Source organism: Hoplias malabaricus, chromosome 5 (genome assembly GCF_029633855.1).
Source record: "Hoplias malabaricus isolate fHopMal1 chromosome 5, fHopMal1.hap1, whole genome shotgun sequence".
NCBI classification, from domain to species: domain Eukaryota; kingdom Metazoa; phylum Chordata; class Actinopteri; order Characiformes; family Erythrinidae; genus Hoplias; species Hoplias malabaricus.
In genome coordinates this window covers 20,320,795-20,347,472 of record NC_089804.1, presented here as the reverse complement: position 1 = coordinate 20,347,472, position 26,678 = coordinate 20,320,795, and the positions used below count along the sequence as shown (strand labels likewise).

The 26,678-nt window shown below is 43.3% G+C and overlaps 1 protein-coding gene across 3 annotated transcripts in view; it reads left to right on the top strand.

Annotated features, from left to right (window-relative positions):
- Window positions 1-19,796, top strand: part of dag1 (dystroglycan 1) — a 40,359-nt gene extending 20,563 nt beyond the window's left edge. For 2 of the 3 annotated variants that reach the window (XM_066671752.1, XM_066671753.1), the window contains exons 2-3: window positions 6,957-7,502; window positions 13,927-19,796. In XM_066671752.1, coding sequence (XP_066527849.1) covers window positions 7,182-7,502; window positions 13,927-16,209 — 2,604 coding nt within the window. In that variant the 5' untranslated portion in view covers window positions 6,957-7,181 and the 3' untranslated portion in view covers window positions 16,210-19,796. Of the gene's footprint in view, window positions 1-6,781; window positions 6,858-6,956; window positions 7,503-13,926 lie in introns of those variants that run through there. The other variant, XM_066671751.1, reaches the window with a different exon arrangement.
- The last annotated feature ends 6,882 nt before the right edge of the window (window positions 19,797-26,678 follow it).

The window sequence follows — 26,678 nt, the reverse complement described above, 5'->3', positions numbered from 1 at the left end:
AATTCCGGGTTATGGGTTGGCTATTGTGTTTCAGTCGTTTCTAACCAGCTTAGTGTCCATGAATGCTGTGAAGGAATGTGTTGGTTTGAAGCAGTTTCAACCTAATCTGTTTGGAGATGAGCTTTTTAACGTTTGCTTTAGCCCACGGGTGCGTCTTTGTAACACAAGATCTCAGGAGTCTGTGTAACTAACCATGGGAGAGTAAAAGCTTCCCATTGTTTCCGGTATGCGTGAGGGTTCAAGGTGGCTGCCACACCCCTTACTTCAGTATCAGCATTACCGCCAGGGCTCTTGGTTCATGTTTGCTCTACAGGCATGTGTGGACCTGCATGTTTGCAAGGGCACTTTCAATTTAAACCGGACTGGGTGTGATTTTTCCGGCCCATGCTGTTTTCACCCTGCAGAGTCCATTCATATTTGTTGTTTCTGTGTGTTATTTCTTCATGGGATTTGGGTATTTGGTGCTCACACACTGTTCAGCTTCCTGTTTCATCTCACAAGCACCAAGGTGAGGTCACATGTTCAGGATTTGCTTGGTGAGACATGACACATACTGCCATATGTGCAGCTCCAGTCTGTAATGAAAGCTTCTCAGCTTCTTAAAGGCGACATACTCACACTGAAACAACCACCCAATCAGCTCGCAGAATACTGACCAAGTCACAATATATGGGATGAAACAAGCCGTTCTGACTCTGCTCCGCCTTCAAGGGCAGAGACCTTAGAATCGCCCCGCCCTCTGGTCTGAGTCTGTCCAATCACAGCGCTGGACCAGTGTTTTTGTGAGAGCGCAAAGATGAGCTCAAACGCAGCAAAACCAGCACACCTAGTCCAGAGAAATAAGTGCTCCTCACTGCTGTGCGCTCGGGGTCGGGGTGAACAGCCAGCGGCTCATTATCATTTAAAGGAACAGGTGCTGAAAGCGGGCGTTCTGAACAGTTTACACAGGAGGAGAACACTGCTGTGGGGCTTTGACCAAAGCAGGTCACAGACATTTCATTAAGAAACAGAACTGTGTTCCACTGTGGCAATAGAGGTCCCCTTTAAACACTGAAAAAATGTGTTTGTTCAACACTGTTTTGCAATGAAACTATGTAAAGTTTCTCCAATAAAGCAAACCAGAGAAAGCCAGGACACACAACTTGTCTCACAGCAGATATTTTGATTCTGCTGTTGCCAGGCTGTTGGAGCTCATCCTGTCAAGAATGCAACCGTTTTAGCCGCCTATCTCCTCTTCTCTTGGTGCCATGTCATTACCATTAATAGAATCATCAGTGGCGTCTGCAGGGGCAGAAGCAGTGAAGGCCAACTGTGGCTCAGAAGAAACCAAGGCATCTCATTGGCTGCCAGAGTTGTTCCAGGGCGGTGAACATCCGGGGCACAGCGTATGCACGATCTCTGCACAGTTAACAGGTCGGTCAGAGCCATTAATCACTGTCTAGCTCTGTTCCAGCACTAAAGCTGCTCAGTTTCACACTTGCCAAATTAGGAGTGAGTTGACAACCCCTGACCCTGCGAAGGGTGCTGCCCAGGTTTGGGAAGAGACGGTCAGCAGGGAAGAAAAGCAGTGGTTTCTATAACTGTGGTGTTGTCAGCAAAGACCTGCCCCTGCATCTTTAACGCTTCACAGCACCTTCTTTATTCCACATCGTGGCTCGTGGATGCCTGCAGTGGAAGGCTCTGGACTCCAGAGGGGAGGGGGGAACATGGCTGACAACCTGACACTTGATGAAGTAGGAGGAGTCACTGCTGATGAATATTGACCTCTCTTGAATGCTGCATCTTAGGAAAGAATCTCAGGCCACGCATTTTTCCATGGCACTTGTGTTTTTCAAAAGAGAGAGACATTGTTAGTAAAAATGACGTTTAGTTCTTGTTTGGTTTAAGAGGAGGTCATGGACCAAGCTGAGGGCTGGTATCCTTTTGAGACAAGAGATTGCTCCCTTGGGGCTAGTATAGGACAATAGTCTTCAGACAACAGTTGTTAAAGCCTAGTGTAGAAGCAGGGTTTAGTCTCGTTAATGTGTGTGTGTGTGTGTGTGTGTGTGGCGGTAGGTTTCATAGAGTGTGTCTTTATGTTTTTGTAAATAATAATTTTCTTTATTTGTTTCTAAAAAGGTTTGGTATTTGACTGTATTTGTGAAAGGCACTTGTGTATTGTGAGGGGGACTTTTATTTTAAAGGATATTATGTGGAGGTAAGACACTCCATGTTTGTGTGGGAGGTCCCTAGTGGAACCTCTTCTTATTGGACGATTCCTTATCTTGTTTTTAGTTGGATGGAAACTATAACACTGTAGGTGTTCTGTTGTTTTCCCTGCTACAGCATGTATTTAAACAGAGGTGGTGTTTTTTGGCCTAAGTGCTGAAAACTTATTGAAAGAAATTCTACTTTATTTTATCTGTAGTCAAGTGTAGTCAAAGTTTTAATCTTTCCTTTTCTAACGTCTGGCACCTACTGTCCTCTACATTCAAAGAAAACAGCGACATTTCCTCAAAGTTATTCCATTTCTTTTTGGCGCTGTCCTTTTTAATAAATGGTGTGCTGATGCAGTTCAGATAAAATTAACTTTTAATAATTGGTTTTAGGTCACCGTAATGTCCTAAGTGTTAAGTGGGTCCCTGCCCAGTTTTATCAGCCCTTTTCACATTTTCAGCATTTTTTTTTAAAGCTGTTTCATTAATTAGAAAAAATGTAAAATATGGACAGAGCAGAGGGGATGTCTGTCCTAATGTTCCTCGCTTGGGATTATGCTTTTAAAGTAACCTGTGGGTTTACTGAAAAGACTGGTGTGTGTGTGAGAGAGAGAGAACGATAAACCATACACCGTTTAATCATTTCCTATGAGAGAAGGTGATTCGAGACTGATTGGTGACAGCAGGTGAAAAAAAACTAATTTGAGATTCTCTTTATTTTATGCAAATGATTAAAACACAAAGGTGTCACCAAAGAGGCCTTGTTTTTGACCGTTCTGACCAATCACGTCAGTGCTAGGTCTCCACATCTAATCTCACAGGGTGATTCGTTTTTTTTTATCCTATGTACATAGTGCAGTTTCTGCAGTGCTGAGCCTAGATTAGCAATAATCTCCCTATTACAACACAGTGGAGCGTTACACTGATGTAGAATCTAGTGTTGCTTTAACGTCATCTAAACGAATGTATTTGAATTGGCTCTGGGCTGTGATCTGATCTAAGTGTTGTTTATAAACGCCGTTTTACAATTTGATCATTCAAATGAGGTGTTGGTTATGAGTGTGTTTGAGGGAGATGATGTAAAAGTGGTCAGACGTGTGTGTGGCGACCATATTTATTTAACACCATTCTTAGAGGAAGGATGCAGCACTTCTAGCACAAGCCTGATTTGGCTATTTCTGTGCTAACACTCTGTTTGCTGCAATTTAGTCCAAGATTAAACATTGTTCCTCTCCAATTACTGATGCTGCTGCTGTTGCATGTTTAACAAGTCTAGAAATAATGATGAATTAAGAGGCGGAGCACTTTTCTTTTCCTCAGGACCAGCTAATGGGGAGCGAGTGCGCCCGGATTTGTTCAACAAGGCATTTCTTGCTCGCCTCCATTTTCCTGAAACGAAGGCTCTGGGCTTCACTGGTCCACTGACTCTCCCTGAGTGGAATGCGTTTGTAGACAGCGACAGTGATTCACTCTGTGCCTTTTATAATCCCGTCCAATGGTGTGAGCCCTCCCTAAAGCATTACGGACAAAGGGTGTCGCAGCAGTGCCAGGGGGAACGAGTCCGTTCCCTGCCAGAGCTTCTGTTTGCAGCAGCCGTCTTTCCAGACCGTGCCCCCTAAAATCTTCCTTCCTCCCTCTTAAATCTTAATCTCCCAGCGGACGGGCTTCGGTCCCCGAACACAATGGCCCTCTGTAGTAACACGCAGCGCCGGACCTGCTTCGGGCCTCCTTATTCCTTCAGTGTTTTTGATGAAATGACTTTCTCCTCTCCTGAGCGCGGAAGGTATCAGACGGCACTCTTCAGAGGCAGATTGGGTTGTGTTTGACTACTGAAAGGCTGCCAGCGAGCCCAGCGGCACTACTCTTCTGACTGGCTACAGCCCCTTGTGCCAGGCTGATCAAGAGAGGAATGTAGTGATGGGTGCTTTTTTCTTCCCTCTGCCTTTTGTGAGTAGCCCTCACTTCTTGAGTGCTGAATGGATGTCTTTATCCGCAACCGGAGATGGGTTTAAACTCCTTTCATGTATTTCCAATTCCATCAGGCTTATTGTTAATGCTGGAAACTACAGCTGTGGGGGGTTAGGTGAAAAGGGGCGAAGGCTGTCAAAGCTGTTACTGTACAACTACCCGACCCTGTCAGTCTCAATGTTTGATAAGACTCAGATGGAGAAAGGAGAGGCAACCGTAGTTTTAGACAAAGATGTCACCTCCTTTTAAGGACAGGACAGTAATTAAGTATCAATATCACAACACAAACTGTTCCAATGAACGGTGCAATATTTCAGTATAAAATTAGCATCCGTCATTAAGTGGTGTTCATTACACGACACTGTTTTTGGTTCATTCCAGTCCATTTTATTATTTCATTATTAATTAATATTGACAAAGCCCAGAGGTTTATGTTTGACAGCGATGTCAAGTTTCTTCTTTGATTTTGGCAGCTTTTCTGTGGCTTTTCTATTGTTCACATCGACTGAAATTTAGAAATATATTGTGACATACATTTTGGCCGTATTGTCCAGTCCTATTTCTCTCTCTCTCTCTCTCTCAGACTCTCACACACACACACACACACACACACACACACACAAGACTTCTGTTGCTGCAATTCAGTGTTATTTGTTAATCAATAAGGCTCTGCTGGTGACTGACAATGGTGTTTGTAGAATTTAAGCTAATGCTTTGAATTGATCGAACTGTCTTGTTTTCTTTGGTGTGGAATGTTTCTGACTGGACTTTGACTGAACCATTTCACTTTCCATTGCCCAAATCATCCATTCCTCCCTTGTACTCCACAGTGGAAAACAGTTCTGGTTCTTTTACCCGCTTTGGTCCAAACCCCACGAGCCCCACAGCAGTGTTCTCCCCCTGTGTAAACAGCCCTGTTCAGAACGCCCGCTTTCAGCACCTGTTCCTTTAAATGATAATGAGCCGCTCGCTGTTCACCCCAACCCCGAGTGCACAGCAGTGAGGAGCGAGGAGCAGAAGCTCTGGTTTTCTCCATTCTTACTCAGTTCTCGTTGTGTCTGTTTTGCTGTTTAACCTCGTCTTTGTCCAATCACAGCCCTGGACCAGCGTTTATGTGAGTGCGCAGACTCAGACGAGGGGGCGGGGCAATTCTAAAGTCTCTGCACTTGACTCAGGTGTGAAGCAGAATCAGAACGACTCGTTTTATCCCAGGATTAGTCCACAGAATATTGACCGGGTGGACACCAGATCCCCACATCAATGTGACCATACACTGAACCCTGAGGTCAATTCTAAGTGTAGTGTCTTTTGCTGCTGAAAATAAAACCCAGAAATAGACTACAAGCCTGTGGTGAAATTCTCAATACAATACCAGCACAAGGAAGACCGTGCAAAGGAGGAACCTGTACTATTTGAATGCAAAAATGTTTCAGTTCCTTGTTACTTGTGGCTCAGCGTGATATTCTGGATATCCAGGTTGACAAATAGCTGACCAGTTTCACTGGTCTGTTTGTCATATTTGTGATTGCAGTGATATAAATTAGTGCAGCACCCTCAACGATCTGCCACTCTGACATGAGATGAATGGCTTGGCATCAGTCAGTGAGGTTAAATTCTGAAGAGGAATGCACTACAGGGAGAGTGGATGATGGACCTTGGCTCCGAGTCCTGTTACGTAACTCTGTCATATTGTTTTTCGCTCAGGCACGTTCCGGCAGCTCTTAATCTGGAACCTCCACAGGGATCCTTAAGCAGAAAAGCACTGTTGTTGTTCTGCACGGTCCTCTCCTGGTAGTAATCCTGTTTTTCTTCCATTCATATCTCTCTGTATGTTGTGGAATCAAAGTCCTGCCTTGTGCAGGTGGTTGCAGGGCTAACAAGAACCAGACTTCAAAGATGGACAAATTGATTATTTTATCTCGGTTAGGACTAACAGGCTTTCTAGTGTTGGGAATGAAACACTACAAGGTATCAGCGGGGTGAGCTAGACGTCCTGGACTGTTGTTTTTTCGCTTAAGGAGCTCTCCTCTGTTCTCATCAGGGATGAACATCTCCGAGAGCGTGAGAGCCAGCTCCTCTCTCTGCCTCGCCCGTTCACAGGCTGATCCCCAGCCTGAGTGGCACTGAGGGGAGGGCCTCTGGGGAAATCAGCTGTATTGTTAGGAGCTGTAACACCCCCCTCCGCCCCCCCCCCCCCCCCCCAACCCCATCCACACCACCCTTCAAACACATAAACCCTACCCCCATCCTTTTATACCAGACTCTCTCTGCTTTTTTTTCTCTCCCCACTACTCTTCTGAAAAGACTTGTATGAATAACAAACTCCCAGAGTTCAGCGGTCTCCCTCTGCCCCCACCATGAGACAATGGAGGGGAAAAAGCATGCATTCATCCTCACCACCCCCTCAGAAGTGCTTCACTCACTTGGTCACTGTGGAGTGACCCCCTGTCTCAACACATTTCTCTCTGCACTTTGGAAGCCTGTGCAAAGGGTGCATTTTCTAGGGACTTGTTTGGTAACGGCTGGGTGAGTTTGCTGGACCAGAGAGAGAGCTGCGAATGCTAATCAGATTACGTTTATCCACCTGTGTGTGTGTGTGTGTGTGTGTGTGTGTGTGCAGTCGGGAGGTGGGGTGGGCTGGTATAAGGACTAGGCCAGACTGTTAACTGTATGCAAGTCTCGGCGCCATTTGAGGTTTGCGGTTCTTTGCTTCCTAGATTTCTCTACAAGACATTTGTGGTGTCTTCTTTGGTATTGAAATGCACACTAATGAATTCCCTTCTCTTTCAACAGGTCTCAGAGGCAACGGCTGACAATGGGATTTCAGAGCTACTGAAGAGCTTGCCACAAAAGACGAGGGAAGAGGGCAAGCAAGGAGAACAAAAGGAGAGGGTTACAGGGCAGCTGGAGGCGATTTTGAAAAGGGAATCTGTTCTTTTGGACCCGGCGGGGGGTGTGCATGCTGCCCCCTCAACTGGACATCCTCTTTTGTGCCAGCGGGAGAAAACAAAAGCAAGTATGCCCAATAAACTGAGAGATTTCCGGGGTGCGGGCTGCTGCCCCATGCCGAGGTTCGGAGGCAGGACTACGGCGCTGCTCCTGCTGACTGTAATGCTAGCAGGGGCCCAGGCGAACTGGCCTCAGGGGGCCATGGAGATTCTGGGGGACGTTGGGCAGTTGGAGGCTTCCATGAACTCGGCAGTGCTCTCCAGCTTCCAGGAAGCAGAAGCAGTGGCAGCGCAACCCAGCAGTGGCTTCCCAGACTCGTCTGCGGTGGTGGGCCGGGTGTTCCAGATGCAGGTCCCCACCAAAGCCAAGGACTCCAGTAGCACAGTTAAGGTGAGACCACTCCCTTCACACAATTATACAGCCACCTCGGAAATGGCTTGCAAATGTATGCAAGGGAATTTATCCAGCGGTATTCATCCCCTTTCCCGTTTTGCATATCAGACGCTTTTGCATTAGGCTGCGTTTCCCCAGCCAGCGCACTTAGTGGGAGAAGTGACATTGCCTCTAGCGCTGCACCCTGAAACTTATTCCACGCTTCCCTTTCTGAGTGATGGCCCATAAAAGACAGCGTTCCCTGTAATAACAGAACACCACTTATAAACCCCACGAGTCTTGCGTGCACCACGGGCCAGGGATCTCAAAGAATTGACTGGATGTGCACCCACCCTGCATGCAGATCAGGTGTCAGGCAGGATATTTCCATAAAGCTAACTCAAGCCCAAAGTAAAGATTGACCAAAAAGGCTGTGCAATATCTCTATGCGTATTAGATGAAGTTGACTTTTGGGTAACTGAGAAATCCTGTTTTGTAAAATGTCCTCCAGGGCTTTGTTTTGCTCATGTTTAATCTGCAGACACACACACACAAACAGTTTGTTTACAGTGTGTTCTTGGTTGCTGATAGGACTTGATGTTCTTTTCAGCACCAGGAGCGACAGTCTGTCTACAGCCTTGGTGGGTGGGTTTATCTGTAGGAAATTCCTTGGTTGTCCAAAACCTCACTTTGCTAAGTCAGTGTGAGGTTGATATCCCGTGTTGCGCACACACAGAAGCTGAAAATATGACACTAACCTTTTGACACTATTCCATCACATGGTATGCACTTGAATCCACCACAACTGCGGCAGTAACGTAAAGCGGTGTTTACTCATGGTGTATTGGCGTGTTGTTGTTGTTTGGGACTGAACACAGCTCCGTCATCAGTTCAGACAGATCAGTAGAGTTTGTTCCTTCCTTGTTGCAGCGTCCAGCTCTCGCTGGATTCTTTCGTCGGCCACCGATCCAAGGAGCGTTTGAACCTCTTCAAAAGACCACGGCGTAATTTTACGAGCTGCCGTCGCGAGTCGGATAAAAACAAACGTGATCTCTGCTGCAGCTGGAGATTTTACAGATGGAGCGTTGGTGCTGGTCGTCTGCGTTGCGTGGCGTAGAGTGACGACTCTCTCTGGACAATCAGCGCTCTGCAAGGTTTACACGCCATGGTTTAGTCCTTACTCGACTCGTTCTGAACCATGAGAACCACAGGGACTAAAAAAGAGCCCAGTTCCAGGGACCTGATTTGACTAGTAGAAAGCAATAAAGCCAAGCTGATCCATGCCGAGAAAAAGTGCAAATTGCTGGATCGTTGTGTCTTTTTTTTTTTTCTTGTCCTGTCAACAGTTGTAAAAGCATGACCCCGGCACATATCTCATCATTGTGTTCTTCTGTCCCATGTCAATGCTGGGAGACTCTCCCATGCCTGCTGTGTAATCCTATATTCACAGGATCATTTCTGCCCTGTCAAGCGCATTTTTAAGTTGGAACCACAAGCCCCTATGGGCACATTTGGGAAATCTCCCCTGACAGCTGTGCCAAAGAATGCTAAGATCCAACCATTTGTGCAGGGTACAGCTGTTGTCTCTACGACTCAAACTAATTTTGCGCTGCCGTTCTCACCTCAGAAAATGTGAGTTAGGCTTCTGTAGGGAGTGAATGCTGTGCTAAGCATGAAAGACTTTCATACCTTGAAATGTGAAAAAAGAAGTGAGTAGGCTAAACAAAAGACAGTTTAATGAAAGCTGCTGTGATTGACAGTGTTGGAGCATATTCCGGCCTCAGCAGATATGAGTAACTATTTAATTCAACCCTTTGTTGAGGCTCAAATTACGAGCCATGAGGAAGGTTGTGTACCTCAAAGGCATGATGGGATTTAATAAGGCAGGTGTCTAGTTTCCAGTCGTTCTGGCGCTTGTCAAGTCGAACAGAGGTGGAGAACGAATCAACCAGCCTGTCGTCCCAAGTACGAGGCGCAAATCTTAGGAGAAAAAGAAGTGTCCCCCTGTGATTAGGATATTATTGAAGATACTGACCTACGTCAAGCTTCATCGCCTGCTTTATATCTATCTTGCCATAGCAGATCAGAAAGCATAAACCCTGCAGAGCTTCACAAATGAACAACATTAGTATTGTGATCTTTCTTTATTGTGTTTCATACAGTAAAACAGCAGCAACAGAATGGCAAAATTGACAGGTACATCAGTCATCACAATCTCAATCTCAAGGGCTCTGATAAATAATGACAGATGGTTCTGCTGTTACTGCTGTCGTCCCTGTTTCTTATTCCTGAAAGAAATGCACAGAGAATCTCTTGTGCCCCTCATCCACCCACTTTCCCTGCGTCTGAATTCCGCTCCTCCTGTGCCTCCATATTCACCAGTGACGGCAGGATCCTTCTTCATTCCCCAGCCCCTCCCTTTTTTCAACACAAAGCCAGGCGCTGAAATCTAATTAGCCGCGGCCGCACAGTAGTGGAAAGCTCCTCCGTATTCCAGCAGCCCCGGAAATGTGAGCCGTCCTATGTTTATGGTCAAAAAACACATCATCTAAATCACGGCGAGTCAGACCAAGTTAAGTTAAGGGGTTCTTCCCTGTGTTTGTGTTGATACCCTGTGCATAGCAACCAGCTCTGTGGTGCCGGTGTCATATGGCAGGCTAGCATTACCCTTATGCTCCAGTGCCCTTTTGAAGAATATTTCTGTACTCCTGACATGGCTGTTATTTTGGGAACTGGTTTCATGGACAACCCTTTTAGACAGAGACAGAAAGTGTAGAAATGGTAAAGGGGGTGAATTATTACCCCACATATTGTATGAGGAGTCACCAGTACATGTGCTTTTTTTGTATCCTCCATGTCCACAAGAGTGCACTGCTCAGAGTTAACTCACGGCCAACCCCCTCGTTTTTTCGCATATTATGTTGCCGTTCTTCAGACGACCCCTTTTTTGCATTATTTCTATTTACCCCAGATAATTCTTGTAATCAGTGGGTCCCTGTGTTCAACTGTGACATCATACATCAGCAGAATGAAATGGTAATTAGGCCAATGCTACTAGATAACATCAGACACTGCCCATGATACATACGCTGTATTTGTATTAGTTGTAAATCAGGATTTAAAGGCTGTATTTGAGCAGAGCTAAAGTAGGGCAGGGTGCAAAAATTGTTGCTATTTTCTCCAGCAGAGCAAACAAGAGAGTGATAATTGACCAATTTGCTACAGTGTGACCTGTGACAGACCAGTCCTCTCTGCTTGTTAGTTAGGAAAATTAAAACCAGGACTTCGCTAATTTGAGTGTAATACATAAAATATATTTCTACAAATTTGCACTTATTTTTGTCGCCATTACACTATAGCATCATCTTATACAGTTTCAGTTTGGGGATCTGCCCTAATAACAGAACAAATCAAAAAGGTTTTATTAATTAAGGTGACCCCCGGGACGCCCCCATATTAAGCACGTTGTTCCGAGCCGATTTAAGAAAGAAATTTATTGGTATTCAGTCTTTATCCCCCCTCCTTATTCCAACATCTCATGGTACGCAGCGTGACTAAGGGGCTGAGTGTCGAATCCGAGCGCTGATGTTAGTTTAGTGTCATGCCGTGGTTTGAACAGAGCTTACCAGTCATCCGGCCTGTCCCACGGCTGGCAGAGCGTATGTTTTCCTTTACCTCTTTATGCCCCGTCTCTTGCTTAAACTTGCCTTTTTCACAACTGGCAACAAAGACTGACATTCTCTCCCGGCTGAATACAAATTTAACGGCACATAAACTGCATTTCTCTCCTAGAGATGCTTTATTGCTTTCCCTTTGTCGGAGAATGTTGGCACTCAGAAGTGACAGTGATTGGACGACCAGGGTTTAGCTCTTATAAAGTTAACACAAATATTCAGGTGGAAGGCATTTTAAAGCCAGGATTTCTGCTATTAAAGGGACTACATGCCTTTTTGAGAGGATGCTTGGGTGACCCTAGGAGACCCCATTTTAACGTCTCGTCTTGAATAGAACTTTAGATTTTCAGAGTTAGAAATAAAAAGTAGCTGAAACCCTGCAGCTCTAGCTTCCAGATGTGTTTTATTATTTATTGGTATTCCTTTTCTGAGTGTAGCTACAGAGAGTGAGTTGTATATAGATTTGTAGTGCTAGAAACCTCCCTATAAACAGCTTCTTGTCCAAACCAAGGGGTCCAGCCTCCTGAAATTTTCCACTGGAAACTCTTTGCTCTGCTAATTCCCCTCGTGTCTTCTTGGTCTCTATTTCGCCCTCATATCTCGAAGACATGCCTGAGCCTACTCCTTCAAAACTCTGAATCTTATCTTTTCAGCCGTCTTCACACCACAACAATGGGGCCTTTTTTCTGGCGGGCTCCTCCACAAGCACACGCTAACAATGAGCTCCTTTCTTCATCTTTCACGGAGGAGTTTTCATTTCTTTCCTTTTAATTCCTTCATGTCGGGGGAGCGTTCTATTCTTCAGTCTTCACTCGATGGAGATATGGAAGCCTCTCAGGAGAACACAGGCATGTCCTCTGGTTTAGCTTAAAGATGTGTATGCCTCTATGCGGGAGGACAGAGTGTGGGGACATATTACGCCTTTGGATCATCATGGCAAGCTTGTCACAGCTGCCACAATGGTGAAAAATGGAGCCCAGAAGCCTCATGTTGGGGCTTTGTTGCTTTTTCTGTATTATTTTCTCTTTCCCCACTTTTCCTTATTCTTTTAATTCAAATAAAACTTGCCTTTGGCAGAGGATTCACTTTCTTTACAGCGGGTTGCATGAATCATCAGTATGGAAACTATGGCTGCTTAAATGTCAGTGAGTTTAGGGATTTGGCAGTGGGTTTTATGCTGATGTCTTGGTTTCAGGAGCCACAGTATGGGCTAACGCTAAAATTAGGACATGTTTAAATTTAAGGACACATGAGAGAAGAGCTCCTTTCTACAAACTTTAAATATTATCTACCCCAGATGGAGAAGCTACTCCTTTTTCCCCCAAACCAGGCGTCCTTGATATTAGTGAGAAAACTGAATGAATATCATCTCAATCTACATTTGTTTTGTAATGGACCCAGAACAAAAACTCCCCGTATCCCTGGGTTTAATGTAATTCTCTAATTGATAGCTGTGTCTCTGTTCTATATTTAATCCTGGTAAATAACACCTGTGCAGGGTTCTAACCTTTTTCATTGCTGCAATGTTGGTGTTTTAAGCACACTATTCATCAACTGGATTATGGATCAGCCTATAATTAGACTCCCACCTGAATTATTAACATCTTTCTAAGTGAACAAATTGGTAGGTAGACACTGGAATGCACTGAAGGGAAAACAGCTTTTAGGAGCACAGCACGTGACGAAAACTGACCTGTAAAATCAAGGTTCTGAAAAGATGTGGCTTGCTTCTCAGAGCTTAAAAGAGACACGGATATATATATATATATATATATATATATATATATATATATATATATATATATAAAGAACCCAGCTCGCTCCCCCAGCGACTGCAGGGTTGAAGCATTAATGACCTGTCTCTGGAACATCTCTACATTATTTATCAGCCAGGATTTATTAGCCACCAGATTAAGGGGCGGTAGAATATGCATTTTTATATTTGTAGTGCAGTTTGTTTATTTAATGTACCATTGCATTCCATTGATTCATTATTACACATTTCTGACTGTGAGGGCTCATTGAACATCTCTCCTCCAGCTGTGTGACCAGGGATTGCTGCCCTACTGGAGAGAGCACTCATATTTGAGGAACAAACCATTAACTTGTATTTCAAAACTAGTGTTCATTAATATTAGATGTAACTTGAGCACTGCACCGCTTTGACTAATGCATTGTGTCATTACGCCAAGCATTTAACTCCAGCAGACAGCAACCGTACTTTGGGTTGGATCTGGATATTTCTGTATATTTCTTATCAAGTGTGTGTATGTTTCATCATTTGATTATTAATTTTTTTTATGCTAGTTCTGTTAATCGTATTAGTAGTTGTACAGATACATATAGCGCTGATGGTGGTGCTAGTAGTAGTGGTTGCAATTGTATTAGTGGTGTTGGTAATGATGTAAGGTGGTGCTAGAAGTTGTAATAATAGTGGTAGTGGAGATGGTGGTATGGATATTAGTGGTTGTATTACTAATGTTAGTGCTAGTAATGGCGGTTGTAGTAGTAACGATCGAGGTTTTGTTACCAGTGTTAGTGGGAGTAATGGATGTGGTAAATGTGGCAGTAATAATGGGTTGGAAGTAGTAGTATTGTTGGTGCTTGTAATACTGGTGGTGGTAGTAGGAGCAACAGTAGTAGTACATCTAATTGTATTATTAGCTAACATGCAACTGCTATCAGATCAACGCCTAATTTAAGAAATTTGAATGTAAATATCAATAAAGTCTACCGTATTAATTTATTTGTCTTTCTGTTCTTGCCAGGTCACTGAGGCAGGCAAAGAGACACTACCAGCTTGGCTGCACTGGGAACCAATGAGCAACACCCTTCAAGGACTTCCACTGGAGGTAGACAAGGGTGTCCATTACATATCCATCTCTATTACAAACTCAAGCAATGTGTCCCAGAGCCCTGATGTGTTCTCCATCGAGGTTCATCCAGAGGAACATGCCGAACCTGATCCCATTCAGTTAGCCATCCAGTCAGACAACAGTGATTCTCAACCTTTCGTTTGTGGCAGCGAAGAGCCCGTAACTGTGCTCACGGTCATTTTGGACGCAGATCTTACGAAGATGAGCTCTAAACAGAGAGTGGAACTTTTGGGGAAAATGAAAAAGTTCTCTGGCGTGGGGCTCCAGCACATGAGGATCCTACCTGTTGTCAACAATCGCTTGTTTGATATGTCCGCTTTTATGGCTGGCCCAGGAAATGCCAAAAAGGTTGTGGAAAATGGTGCTCTTTTGTCATGGAAACTAGGCTGTGCCCTGGATCAAAGCAACATTCCCAACATAAGCAGTGTTCAGATTCCAGCAAAGGAAGGGACAATGTCTGCACAGTTGGGATACCCTGTTGTTGGATGGCACATTGCCAACAAGAAACCTCATGTACCTAAAAGGGTGCGGCGGCAGCTTAACAACACCCCTACACCCGTGCCCTCTTTGCTTCCTCCAACAACATACCCTGAACCAGCCAGCCGCATTGTGCCTACACCTACGTCACCATCATTTGGACCAACCTCAGACACCTCTGCACCACCTGTATGGGTACCTGTACCATTGCCTGTGAGACCCACCCAACGTACCAGAGATCCCATTGCCCACACTCCCACGATAGGGCCCCCTCAACCCACAAGAATTATGGACACCACCAGCACAGTTGCTATCCATCCTACAGTAACTAGACCAGTGTATGTTGGCCCTTCTGTAACTCCATCGACACCCACCACAAGAAAACCAACAAAGAAGCCCAAGAGGCCCAAGACCACGCCAGTGCCAAAAGAGACCACAACCAAGATTCCCACAACCAAGTCTCCTAGACGCACCACTCCCTCAGTTCCTTTCCCTGATGGCAACATAAGACCAGAGCTGCGCAACCCTATCGATCAGGTGAAGGCACACATCGGCACATACTTTGAGGTGAAGATTCCTTCCGACACGTTCTTCGACAAGGAGGATGGTACAACAGACAAATTGAGGCTAACCTTGAGGAAAAACAATGAAGTTGTGGGTGAAGACTCTTGGATTCAGTTCAATACCACCAGCCAGTTGCTTTATGGATTACCAGACTGGCAGCATGAGGGTAAACATGAGTACTTCATGCAGGCAACTGACAAAGGTGGGCTCTACACAACAGATGCCTTTGAGGTCCGTGTCTTTCGCTTCAGGGATAACGTCAAGCATCCAGTCCTGTTTGCAGCACGATTCGTTGGAGAACCTCACTCTGTTAACAGTGATATCCATAAGAAGATCCTTCTAGTGAAGAAGCTGGCATATGCGTTTGGTGACCGCAACTCGAGTACTATAACCCTGAGAAATATCACCAAGGGATCTATTGTAGTGCAGTGGACAAACAACAGCCTCCAGCAACATCCGTGCCCCAAGGAGCAGATACAGGCAATGAGTCGAAGGATTTCTGATGCTACAGGCAAACCTTCGGGGACCTTCAACAATGCCATGGAGCCAGAATTCCAACCTATTAACATCACCATCAAAGGAACAGGAAGCTGTCGGAACTACATGTTCGTGCCACCAGGAGAGTTCCCAGACCCAGTTCCTCCTGCAGGTACTCCCGCTGTGGGAGCAGGACGACAGAGCCATGATGATGTTTATCTCCACACGGTCATACCAGCTGTTGTTGTTGCAGCGATTCTGCTGATTGCAGGCATTATTGCCATGATTTGCTATCGCAAGAAGCGCAAGGGCAAGCTTACCATTGAAGACCAGGCAACTTTCATCAAAAAAGGAGTGCCCATTATTTTTGCTGATGAACTTGACGATTCTAAGCCACCTCCTTCATCTAGCATGCCCCTCATCCTTCAAGAGGAGAAACCTCCTCTTCCACCACCAGAGTATCCCAACATGGCCAGTCCAGAGACAACACCTCTGAACCAGGACCTTTTGGGCGAGTACACAGGCCTACAAGATGAGGACCCTAATGCCCCTCCTTACCAGCCTCCACCTCCCTTCTCTACCCCCATGGAGGGTAAAGGGTCTCGTCCCAAGAACATGACCCCCTACAGATCCCCACCCCCATACGTGCCGCCCTAATGTTTGCTGATCCCTCCACTTTTGGAGGAAGGGGAACTTTTGCGGTTCCAGCTCCATTGTTGTCTCTTTGCATTTTTGGATGTTTGGAGGGGCTCTGCAGTTTGGGACATTGCGTCGGGAGGGTTGGGAGGATTTAGTTTAAAAAGAAACTGGACTTTTGAGGGAGGGGAGTGGGCAGGGATGGGGATGGGGATGAGGATGGGGAGTGTAACTAGGTAGTCTGAAAAGACACCAAGAGCAACCTCAGCCTCTGACTACTCTGGCTACTGCTGAACAGTTGGGAGATGTGCCCTCCAATCCTAGCGCTTTTGTGTCTAGATGGGCTTTTATTTTGTTGATTTATCATTTCTGTTTCTTTTTGACTGACTTCAGAATCAAACTACTTGCCTAACAGCACTCTTTTTATCCTCCGAACTCTTTGTTTTCGAATAATACGTAAAGACAATAAGTAAACTGACTGCAGGTGTGAGTGATTAATAGGGACATTCTATGAATGAGGATAAAACATGACCTAGAAAAACTTGATCAGCCATGCAGAAAATTCCAGGCTGTTTTGATTCAGTATGGTTTGCCTTTTAACATTAATTATACTCTTTTTATCTTTATTCACATGTCTAGTTAAGATGAGCGTAACAACAGGTAGCCAAAAAGCTTGAGTGAGATAGAACCTTTTTGTATATTAGGTTTGTTCTGCTAGAATCTCTTTTTTCGTTGTTGTTGTTCTCTCTCTCTTTTTTTTCTTTCTTTTTTTAAATAACCTGCAGTTACATCTCTGCCCCAAAAACTACAGTCATACTTTGGGTAAGTTCTGGCTGATCGCTTGTGGACCTTTGACTCTGTCCTAGGCCTTGACAGATAATCACAGATATGAAGATGTCTTCTTGTTCCGTCTACTTTTTGATATGCATTACTGTTAACTGTTTGTAGTGAAGACGCCTTGTGATCAAATTTGAGGGAAATGTGTGGCCTAAGCCCCTTTTAAGGAAGCGTTTCTAGCAAGCACAGGCAGGATAAATGCATCTCGCAGCAGGCGTTCAGCCCCGGTCAGAACCAATCCCGAAAACGTCAGTCAGCGCCGATGATTTGAGAGACTCAAGTTTTGTTTTTTGTTTTTTTGTGTTTATTTTTATTTTACTTTATTTAATTTTTTGTTTTGTTTTTTACTTTTCAATAATGATCATGTATGCCTTGGATTGACTCGAAATAACTGAAAATAAAGACTGAAGTTTTTGATAACGAACCATCCTCTAAACATTTATTAACTGTAATGGTCACACTGTAATCACAGTTGAATGCCATTTTTTGCCTTGGTGGTAATGCAGCAAGTGTCTTCTGTAAATAATATTCCTGCCTGTGGATATAACTGTATTTATAGTTCAAGATGTGTGTACATCAGATACCGGGAGTGGGCTCGGGTGGGTGGGCGGCGTTTGAGACGAATCCTGCAGTTTGTTTTAGATGAGGGGTAATTATTTTTTTAAGTAGTGACTCTATTGATCTTGCATTAACGGAGGGGAAATTCTATTATTTCTATTATTAATAAATACATGTGATTATAGCGGTATTCACATCCCAGAGGTTACCGTCGCTTTAAGCGAAGGGAATGAGGCGTTGAGAGCAAGTGTTGGTGTCATTAATCACAATCATCCGAAAACAAACAATGGTTGATAAAATCTAATTTTTATAAAGTTTTTGATACAGTCTCAATTGTTTTATTAAAGGAAATAAATAAATAGTGTATTGCAATTTCTAAAAGTTTAGCCTAGGTCATTTATTCATCAACGTATTTGTCCACATGGGTCTCTTGGGTGGTTTTTGGTTTGTTGTTTTTTAATATATACTTTTTAAGGGGCAGGAAATGGAGGGCGTGTCTAAATCAAACATCACCCTGTTGTAATCATTGCCATTTTAGATTTTAATTTTATTGTTCTTATTTTTTTTATATATATATTTAATATCAGTTAATATTTAGTTCAGCTTTTGAGTTTAAGTTTTGACCCATTGCAATAAATCATTAAAGTTCGGCACAGTAAAAACCGTGTTCACATGAGCAATGTATTAGTGACTTTTTGGGGACCGTTGTAATATAAACCCCAGTAAAGTCTACAGCAGACAAGTCCTCAGATTTCCTTGCTGTGTGAGAGATTTCAGTTCAGAAGCTTTAACGACGTGTTCATACGTAGCCTAGATTTGATTTTTTTTTTTTTTTTTTTGTGCATTTGCTTTTGTTGTAACAGACTTTTATGAATGCTTCCATTTTCGCATCATGTTCCATCACTGATTTTTGTTTTCCCTTTGTATTTTATGTTAAACAATATGAGCTGGTAAATGTGTTCCTGTTAGGATCTGCCAGTGGGGCCTACTGACTTACAATGGAATGAATTATATTTAGCACCTTTTGCTTTGATCATTAAAAAATCAGAAATATAAAAATATATATAGAGAGTTTTCGTGTATTGGGTTTGATTCTGTATTTTGATTTAAGGATGCAATGCAGTCAATTGTTGTCTTGCAAACATTATTATGATCATCGTCATGGTTATCTCTACCTCCTTGGGCTAATCAGTAAGTTACAAACTTTGCCCAAGAATGTGAGTTACTCTCGCTGCGTTAATCTATTAATAATAAAAAGAAAAGAAAGTAGATGAGATTTAGAGATTAGTGACTTTATTTTTGCCTTCATTTTTGGCCTTTTGTTTATGTTTTAATGTAAAGCATTTCATGAAATCCTGCTGTACATGAGTCTGGTGTTGTCCAGCTGTTTATCAAACGGCATAAACGTAACCTGGGGAATTGTTAGAAAAACCAAAGATGCAAAATATTAAATGGTTGTCATTAGAAAATATATAATTATCTTTAGTTTGTACATGCTTCACGAGGGATAGCACAACTCATATTCAACCAACACCATACTACATTGTATTTCCTTTCAGTGTGAACCGTACATGTGTATTCTCCATTTTATGACTTGTACCCAGCATCGATTTTTCACTCTGTTGGCTTTGGGATCATGTTTATTTGGTTTTGGCTTAAAATGCACAGAACTGTCTAATCAACCTGATGATTGCAGCTGAAGGGTTTTAACCATCACAGCAGGTTGATGCTATAATGTGTGCATGCATTGCAATGCATTCAGGGATAGAAATGACTGCTATTGCATATGTTTTCCTGCTTCTTCTCATTTTCTTTGATTGTTTTCCCTTATTTTGCCCCACTATTTTTCCCCCCTTTTGCATAAAACGTTTCTTCCACTGCTCCGAGATGAGTTAGCTTAATTTTAACACCTGGGTTGTGTGGGAGGCTTGGACCTAGTACACATCTAAACACCAGAGATAATGGAGAACAATAATGGTGGAAGTAGAAAGCAGAACTGCAGAGCTTGTTCACACTTTTTATGAAGCCTGACAATTACAGCTAATTACCGCAGCTTACAATCGAGATGAGAGGGTTGCATACAGGCTCAAGTACAGAGTAATACTGAGAACGCATACAGAGTGCATTTGTTTTTCTTTCTGTGTTCAATAGCATTGATTAATTTATGCCACTAGACACTGTACGTTGGAATCTTGTATTAAAAACAAAGTGTTTTCACCAAAGAAGTGTGTCTTCATTGCTTCCTGTAGCTTAAAACAACAATATATTTATTGGGTTTTATGAACATATTCCTTATGGCAATAATGACTACTCTGAATGCCATCAAATCCTCACAGAAATGTTCCAATATTTAGTGTAAAGCCTTTATAGAACGGTGCACTTTCAGAGGAATTAAGTGTACACAGGTTTTAAAGCATTAAAATGTAATGTACAACTGGAATTCAGAATTCAAACAAACATTCTCCTCCTCTTTTGTCATTTCATGGTAACAGTGGTGTATTAAAAAAATCACAATTATCATTTGATTCAACAAAAACTTACTTAAAAATGAAGTAGTGTGAAAAGTTTATTGGGTGCTGCATTCATTATGAGCTCCATCAGGAGAAAGCGCTGCAGAAAACGGATTTGTTCTGTTCTTGAGGATAATATTGTGTGCAGATGTACGTGTGAGTGTGGGTTTAGACGATTTACAGATGGGGATCTCGGCGTTAGAGATCGGAACGGAGCTTTGTTTTTGTTGGATAAAACGACAATTGTCATTTTTAATACTAAACAGCAGTTACCATAAAACAAGCAGAGAATGTTTGAATTACAATTATGTCTTACATAATAAGGCTTTAAAACATTTGAACATTGAGTAAATGGAAAAAAACGTTTGCATAAAGAGTGTATGGGAACAAGTAGCTCCCAAGCAACTGCAAGGTTTCTTTCATCCATTTAAATTGCATTAAAACTCAGCCAGTGTCCTGACCCCTGACGTTAAAGAAATAACACTGTACATGTGTTTATTAAACTGTACATAAGTAATTTAAAAAGGCCTAATACAGCTTTATAAATATTTTTTTATTATAAAATGGTTGCCGTTTGTTTGTGTCCATCATAGCTACAGTTCGTTACTTGATTGCGAGCCTCAGTCTAAATGTAATACATTTATGTAGCATTGCTTTATATACATCAATCAGCCATAACATTATGAACACCTCCTTGTTTCTACAGTCTTGTGCTGGTGTAGAGTGGATCAGACACAGCAGTGCTGCTGGAGTTTTTAAACCCCTCAGTGTCTGCACTGAGAACAGTCCACCGACCAAAAACATCCAGCCGACAGCGTCCTGTGTCACTGATGAAGGACTAGAGGACGAGCGACACACACTGTGCAGCGACAGATGAGCTACTGTCTCTGACTTTACATCTACAAGGTGGACCAACGAGGGAGGAGTGTCTCACAGAGTGGATAGAGAGTGGACACAGGGTTTAAAAACTCCAGCAGCACTGCTGTGTCTGATCCACTCTACACTCTAGCACAACACACACTAACACACCACCACCACGTCAGTGTCACTGCAGCGCTGAGAATGATCCACCACCACATCACACCTGCTCTGTGGGGGTCCTGAGCGTAATTATACAGAGCAACATATGGACTACAGTCTGTAATTGTACAACTACAGAGTGACCTGTGTGTGTCAGCGGAACTGAGAGAATGAACACAGTGCAGAAACAAGGAGGTGATTTGAAATGACTCTCCTTGAAAAGGTTCTTCTTTGCTGTGAATCAGAACAGACTTTCCGTACAGTAACCTTTTCTCTCGGACTATCTAACATCAACTTTTCCTTTTGGAAAGTGCTCGGATCCCCCAGACGAGATCAAAACTTCAGCACAGCTGTCTCTAAACCCCTAAACAGTGGGGAAGCTTGGGATGGGCCTTGTCTATCTTTCACTTTCATACACTGCAAACAAGATCCCCTCTCTTCACCCCTCAAAGGAGCTGATTAACATTTATACCTGTGTGTTTCCTTTCTCCAGACGGAGAAGTAAAGGAGCCGACCGGGTGTCTCTTTTTTGACAAACAGAGCAGAGATAAAAGCTGCTGCCGCTCTTTGTTGTGAACATGATTGTAGTGTTTTTTTCAGTCCTCCCTTTCCGGCCAGTATCATAGGAGTTAAGAAGCGACTGTCAAGCAGTCCTTGCTTTTACTTCAGAGGCATTTGAAGCCGAGATGTGTGAGTTGATGTACAGAGCTCTCTGCGACTCTGGAGATTTCCCAAACTCAAAGCTGGAATCATGGGGCCAAACTTAATTGAGCTGCTTCCTCAGCAGTTTTCAGATTGTTGGCTGTTGGGAGTAGCGCGAGTTAATCGAGGTGACTTAAGGCAAATGTAAGATTGAAATCACTCCATCATTCACAATTTTTCTCAGTGGCTTGCTGTGAGCCTCTCGCCCAGTTTCAATGTTCTTGCAGTAGTTTACAGATCATCACACGAGGCCTCAATGCATATGATGATTAAAAGTGAGCTGTCTTACAGAGGGCCCCCACTGGAACTCACAGATGGCCCTCTTTCCTGAGTCTAGTGTTTATTTAGCTGCAAGTATTAGGATGAATGAGCTTTACTTCCAAGCTTTACACACAACAGGGGGTCATGGAGAGAACTGGCAGTGCTGTGTATAAAAATGTCTATTTTTCCCCTCATTTTTCCACTCTTTATAGATCCATTCGCATGGTGGAGTGGTTCTGCGGATGGATGAAGGATGTATGTCTATGGTTCTGTATTTTGAAAATGATTATCTTAAAAAGTGGTATGTAAGAAGTAGGACTTCGTAACCATAGAACAATTTTTGGTTCTGTATGGAACTACATCTAATAGATTGTTAGATCTCCATCACTCTGGAGAACCAATATGCCATGTAAAGAACTACATACCATGCAAACGTGTCTATATAGACCTCATGAGTCTATTGCCCTTACTAAAGAATGCTTGAAGAACCCTCTTTTTGAATAGTGTGTTTTAAACCAAGGGGTTCCCACTTGGGAATCTACGATCCTGCAGGATTTCTTGAGTTGGTTTAAGCTTTGGAAACTCCACCAAGTTCAATTCAAAGCAAAACGTTTTTTAAAAGTCTCTGAAATTCATGCTGTAAAACAGTTCATGTCCTAAAAGTGACAACCTCAATAGGAGAGAGTTAAACAAATGAAGAAATAACGTTCCTTTCTTCTCCACTTTCTTTGTTCCTCTGAAGTTTGAAAGCTAAATAAAAAAATAGCAGTGCTTTACATTTGATGTGGCTCTGCCGAGTACACAGCTGTCAACATCAAGCAGAGCATTGTTGGCGCCACTCGATGGCGGGGGTGGGATTTATTCCAAAACGCCACTGGTGCAACACGCTTGAAATCCAGATCGGGGTTCCTCAGGGCTCAAGTGTGGGACTACTTCCGATGGTTCTGCTGATATTTCACATGGATGACAGACACGTTTCCACATCTACTGCAGCTTCTTCAGTAGCAGAGAGTCTGTAGACCATCTGTGCCTTGTGAATGGCTTGTGGCTTGTGTAAATTATCGCCCTGGAGTTATGACAGTGCATGCTGAAGACGTGGCGGTGCTTCTTCCAAAGTGTGTGATAATCTGAAAACACTGAAATGCTGCATGGCATATGTGCCCAGCCTTGCTTCTGGAGATTGAGAATGATAAAGAGTGCATATTCCAACCTAAATCTAAGCCTCCAGATGTTGTCTCATCAAGGTGTGTAATCCTATAACAAGAAGACACATCTGGGGAGAAGTTGTTAACTTGGTTGACAGGATGAATTGGATACTTTTAAAAATTTCACACTCAGTTAAATCCCACAATAATGCATTCTACACCCACAATTTAGTTTAACATTACTCATGTGTGCCTTCCATTGTTCTCACTTTTAGCTCTTGTCTGGAGGACAACAGATTATGTAAGATATGAGCCCTTAAACATTGGTTAGTGTTTGTGAAAAATAGTTTTGTTGTTCTCCCACATTGGAAATAATTTTTGTTAAATGGTTTTCAAAAGATGGTGGCACGGTGGTGCTACAGACAGAGTCACAGCCTCACAACTCCAGGCATGTGTGATTGTGTCTTGCCCTGTGAAGGACTAGCGCCCCTTCCAGGGGGTGTTTTCGTCTTGCAGCCAATGATTCTGGGTAGGCTTTGGACCCACCTGGGCCTTGAACTGGATAACAGTTCATTGCTACAGACAATGAATGAATGTTATCAAATGTTCATCGACAAACCGTACGATGAGTTTGAGGTCACCATGCTCAGTGCCAAGGATCAGACAGAGGGGTATAAAGACAAGTTAAGTTTACTGCTGAAAATAAATGATTTTATAGTTCTACATCCCTGCATGCAGAATAGGTTATTTTATTATCTACACTGTGCACTACATAGGGTGGAGCATTACATTTAAGATTGATCTTGACCTTGAGGTGCAGTAGTAAAAGTCAGCTGGATTTTTTTTTCACTTTCTAACAGCGGCGATTGCTCTAAGCCTGCAAGGAAAGCTCAGCTTCCCCTAAAATGTAAAAAAAGAAAAAAAGTGATCAAATATATACTGTTGTGTGTGCATGTCATTGAATAAATATGCACTACAACGCACTCAACTTTTGTTCAAAATCAGCTTCTTATCACTGGTAAAGACGCGGCTTTCCTCTCAATCATTCCCGCAGCTTCACATTGCTTTAAACAGTGAGAATGCTGAGCGTCCACAGAGTTCAATAGTGAAGCAGCAAAGTGCAGCGAAACGAGACGAGTCATTGGATAAATGCTGGGCTTTGTCCTGCCCATCGGACGCTCAGCGTCTCTGGGGGTCTATGGGGCAGTGGGCTGGCTTCGGCTGGCCCGGACGCTCAGCTTCTGCATGATGATTGGATGATCTGTCCTTTTTGATTGACAGCGAAATGAGCAAATCAGCGATCCTTTGGTGTAAAGATCCGTGGGAGCACTAGCTCTGCTGGCCATTGAGAGGACACTAGTCAAGTCCTTGGAAAAGACGTCTTGTTGGTACGACAGGGTTAAAGATCATTTTCTTAAAACGGAACGGAGGGTAGAATTTACGTATAAATAAACACATTTTATGATGTACGCTGAAACTGAGCATCCCCTCCTTGAAAGACCAGCATCCGCCACTGCTTTCTAATCATCCTAATCATGATGTCCATGAGCTGCTTGCAGTATTCCCAAGCAACATGTGATGCCATTAACACCCCAGTTTTTCCAGTTATAATACAATGAGTCGTCTAACAAATTTAATGATTTTGTTGTGTCAGGGACAGATTCACATTTTACAGATGAATGTGAACCATTTGAGTTCTGCCAAATCCGATCTGAACAAAAAAATCCCTAATTGACGACTGAGGCTTATAGTGTGAATGTAACATAAAATCAGTATCTCATGAAAGCTGCCATCAGATCCTGGCAAGGATGTTCAACATTAAATCAGAAGCTGTTCCTTCAGCAAAGAGGATGATACTCACTGCTAATACCCTTGAAATGGCGGATGAGGATATGTCCAAAAATGTTACTCAAAGGGAATCACTGATGCTAATCACTGGCTTTGATGTATTGATCCACTATTGGATCAAAGGAGATACAACAGGGAAAGACGTTAATGGACTCTGAATGTTGTGTGTGATATCTTGAACATACATGTCTCCATACGTCTTGCACCATCAGTAAAGTAGGCGAATGCAAATCACCTTCCTGTTTGATGAAGCCGAGGTTTATAGCCAATGCGTTTGATTTAGGGACATGATCTCTGTAAAGGCCCCTCGCCACATGAAGAGGCAGAGGAAATGTGGGGTGATTTAAAAAGGAATTAAGAGGCTCATGGTCCTTTCCCAGCACTCACTCATTCCTTTTGATATGTGGATTCTAACCAAGCTCCAATTTCTTAATGGCTGAGAATTGCTTTCAACTCTCCCCTGAAATTGTGTTCGCCATGGCGAGAGTGCTTGGCCCTGATTTTCCTGCTGAAAAGAAAGAAAGGACAAGTGTTTTCCCACTCTGGGCTCTGACATTTAAAGACGAGTATTTTTGGGTGATCATACCCTGAGATATCAACTTAATAAAAGTCTTTGTGAGATTCTGGCCTTGTCCCACATTCCTGGCGAGGAGACATGACTGAGAAGGAGCATTAACTTGGACATGGGAGGTTGAGCTCAGAGCCCAGCTCCAAGGCTGTTACCTGTTGGTGGGCTCTTGGTGAGAAACACCTGGTGGGGATGCACTGGCAGGTATGAAAAGGAGGCAGAGGGATGTAGAGACATCTGCTTTTGGGTTACTCATCACTGGAAGAATTAAATTCTTCCTGCCCGGGGTGGCGTGTGAAGACCTTAGAAGTCATGCCCATATTAGGAAATCCAGGACTTTTTCTCTGAGAAGGAAAATGAATAAATGAAAGTAAACTTTGAGGGCAGCCACGGCCTACTGCTTAGAGAAGAGGGCTTGTGACGACAGAGGTCACTGATTTCATCCCCACGACTGACAGGAAAATTGGGGGCAGGGACAGTCCTGAGGGAACAGGACTGTCTTCTCCCTCAACGTCCACAGCCAGGATGCCACTGTGGAAACCCATACTGCCCCTACAGAATCATCTGTGGAATAACTAAGAGGCAATTGAGAGTAGTGGGTCATCATTTTATCATTTATTCAGAAGATTCTGCTCCCTTCTCAGGTAAGCATACCACTCTACACCAATTATAGTTCTTGGGCAAGACCCCTAACCCTACTTTCACCCATAGAAGAAAAAGATTAAAAAAATTAAAGATTAAAAAAAAAGATTTCCAATTACAGGCATGACTCAATCTACAGAGTGACTACAGTTTAAACCCATAGCTCCTTATATGGTAAAGATTCACAGCTTCAAACCTTTATAGACACATGATGGAATTCCAAAATCACACCACACCGAAGAAATACGTTGTTCTGCACTGTTTGACGTCCTCCCTGAGCCTCAACTCCAGTCCCAGTGCCCATTTCCTGGTGTAGACTGGAACAGCATGTGCTCAAGTGCCAAATTTCGGGATGGTGTTATGTGCATGATGAAATTCTTTCTCGAAGTCGTGTCACTA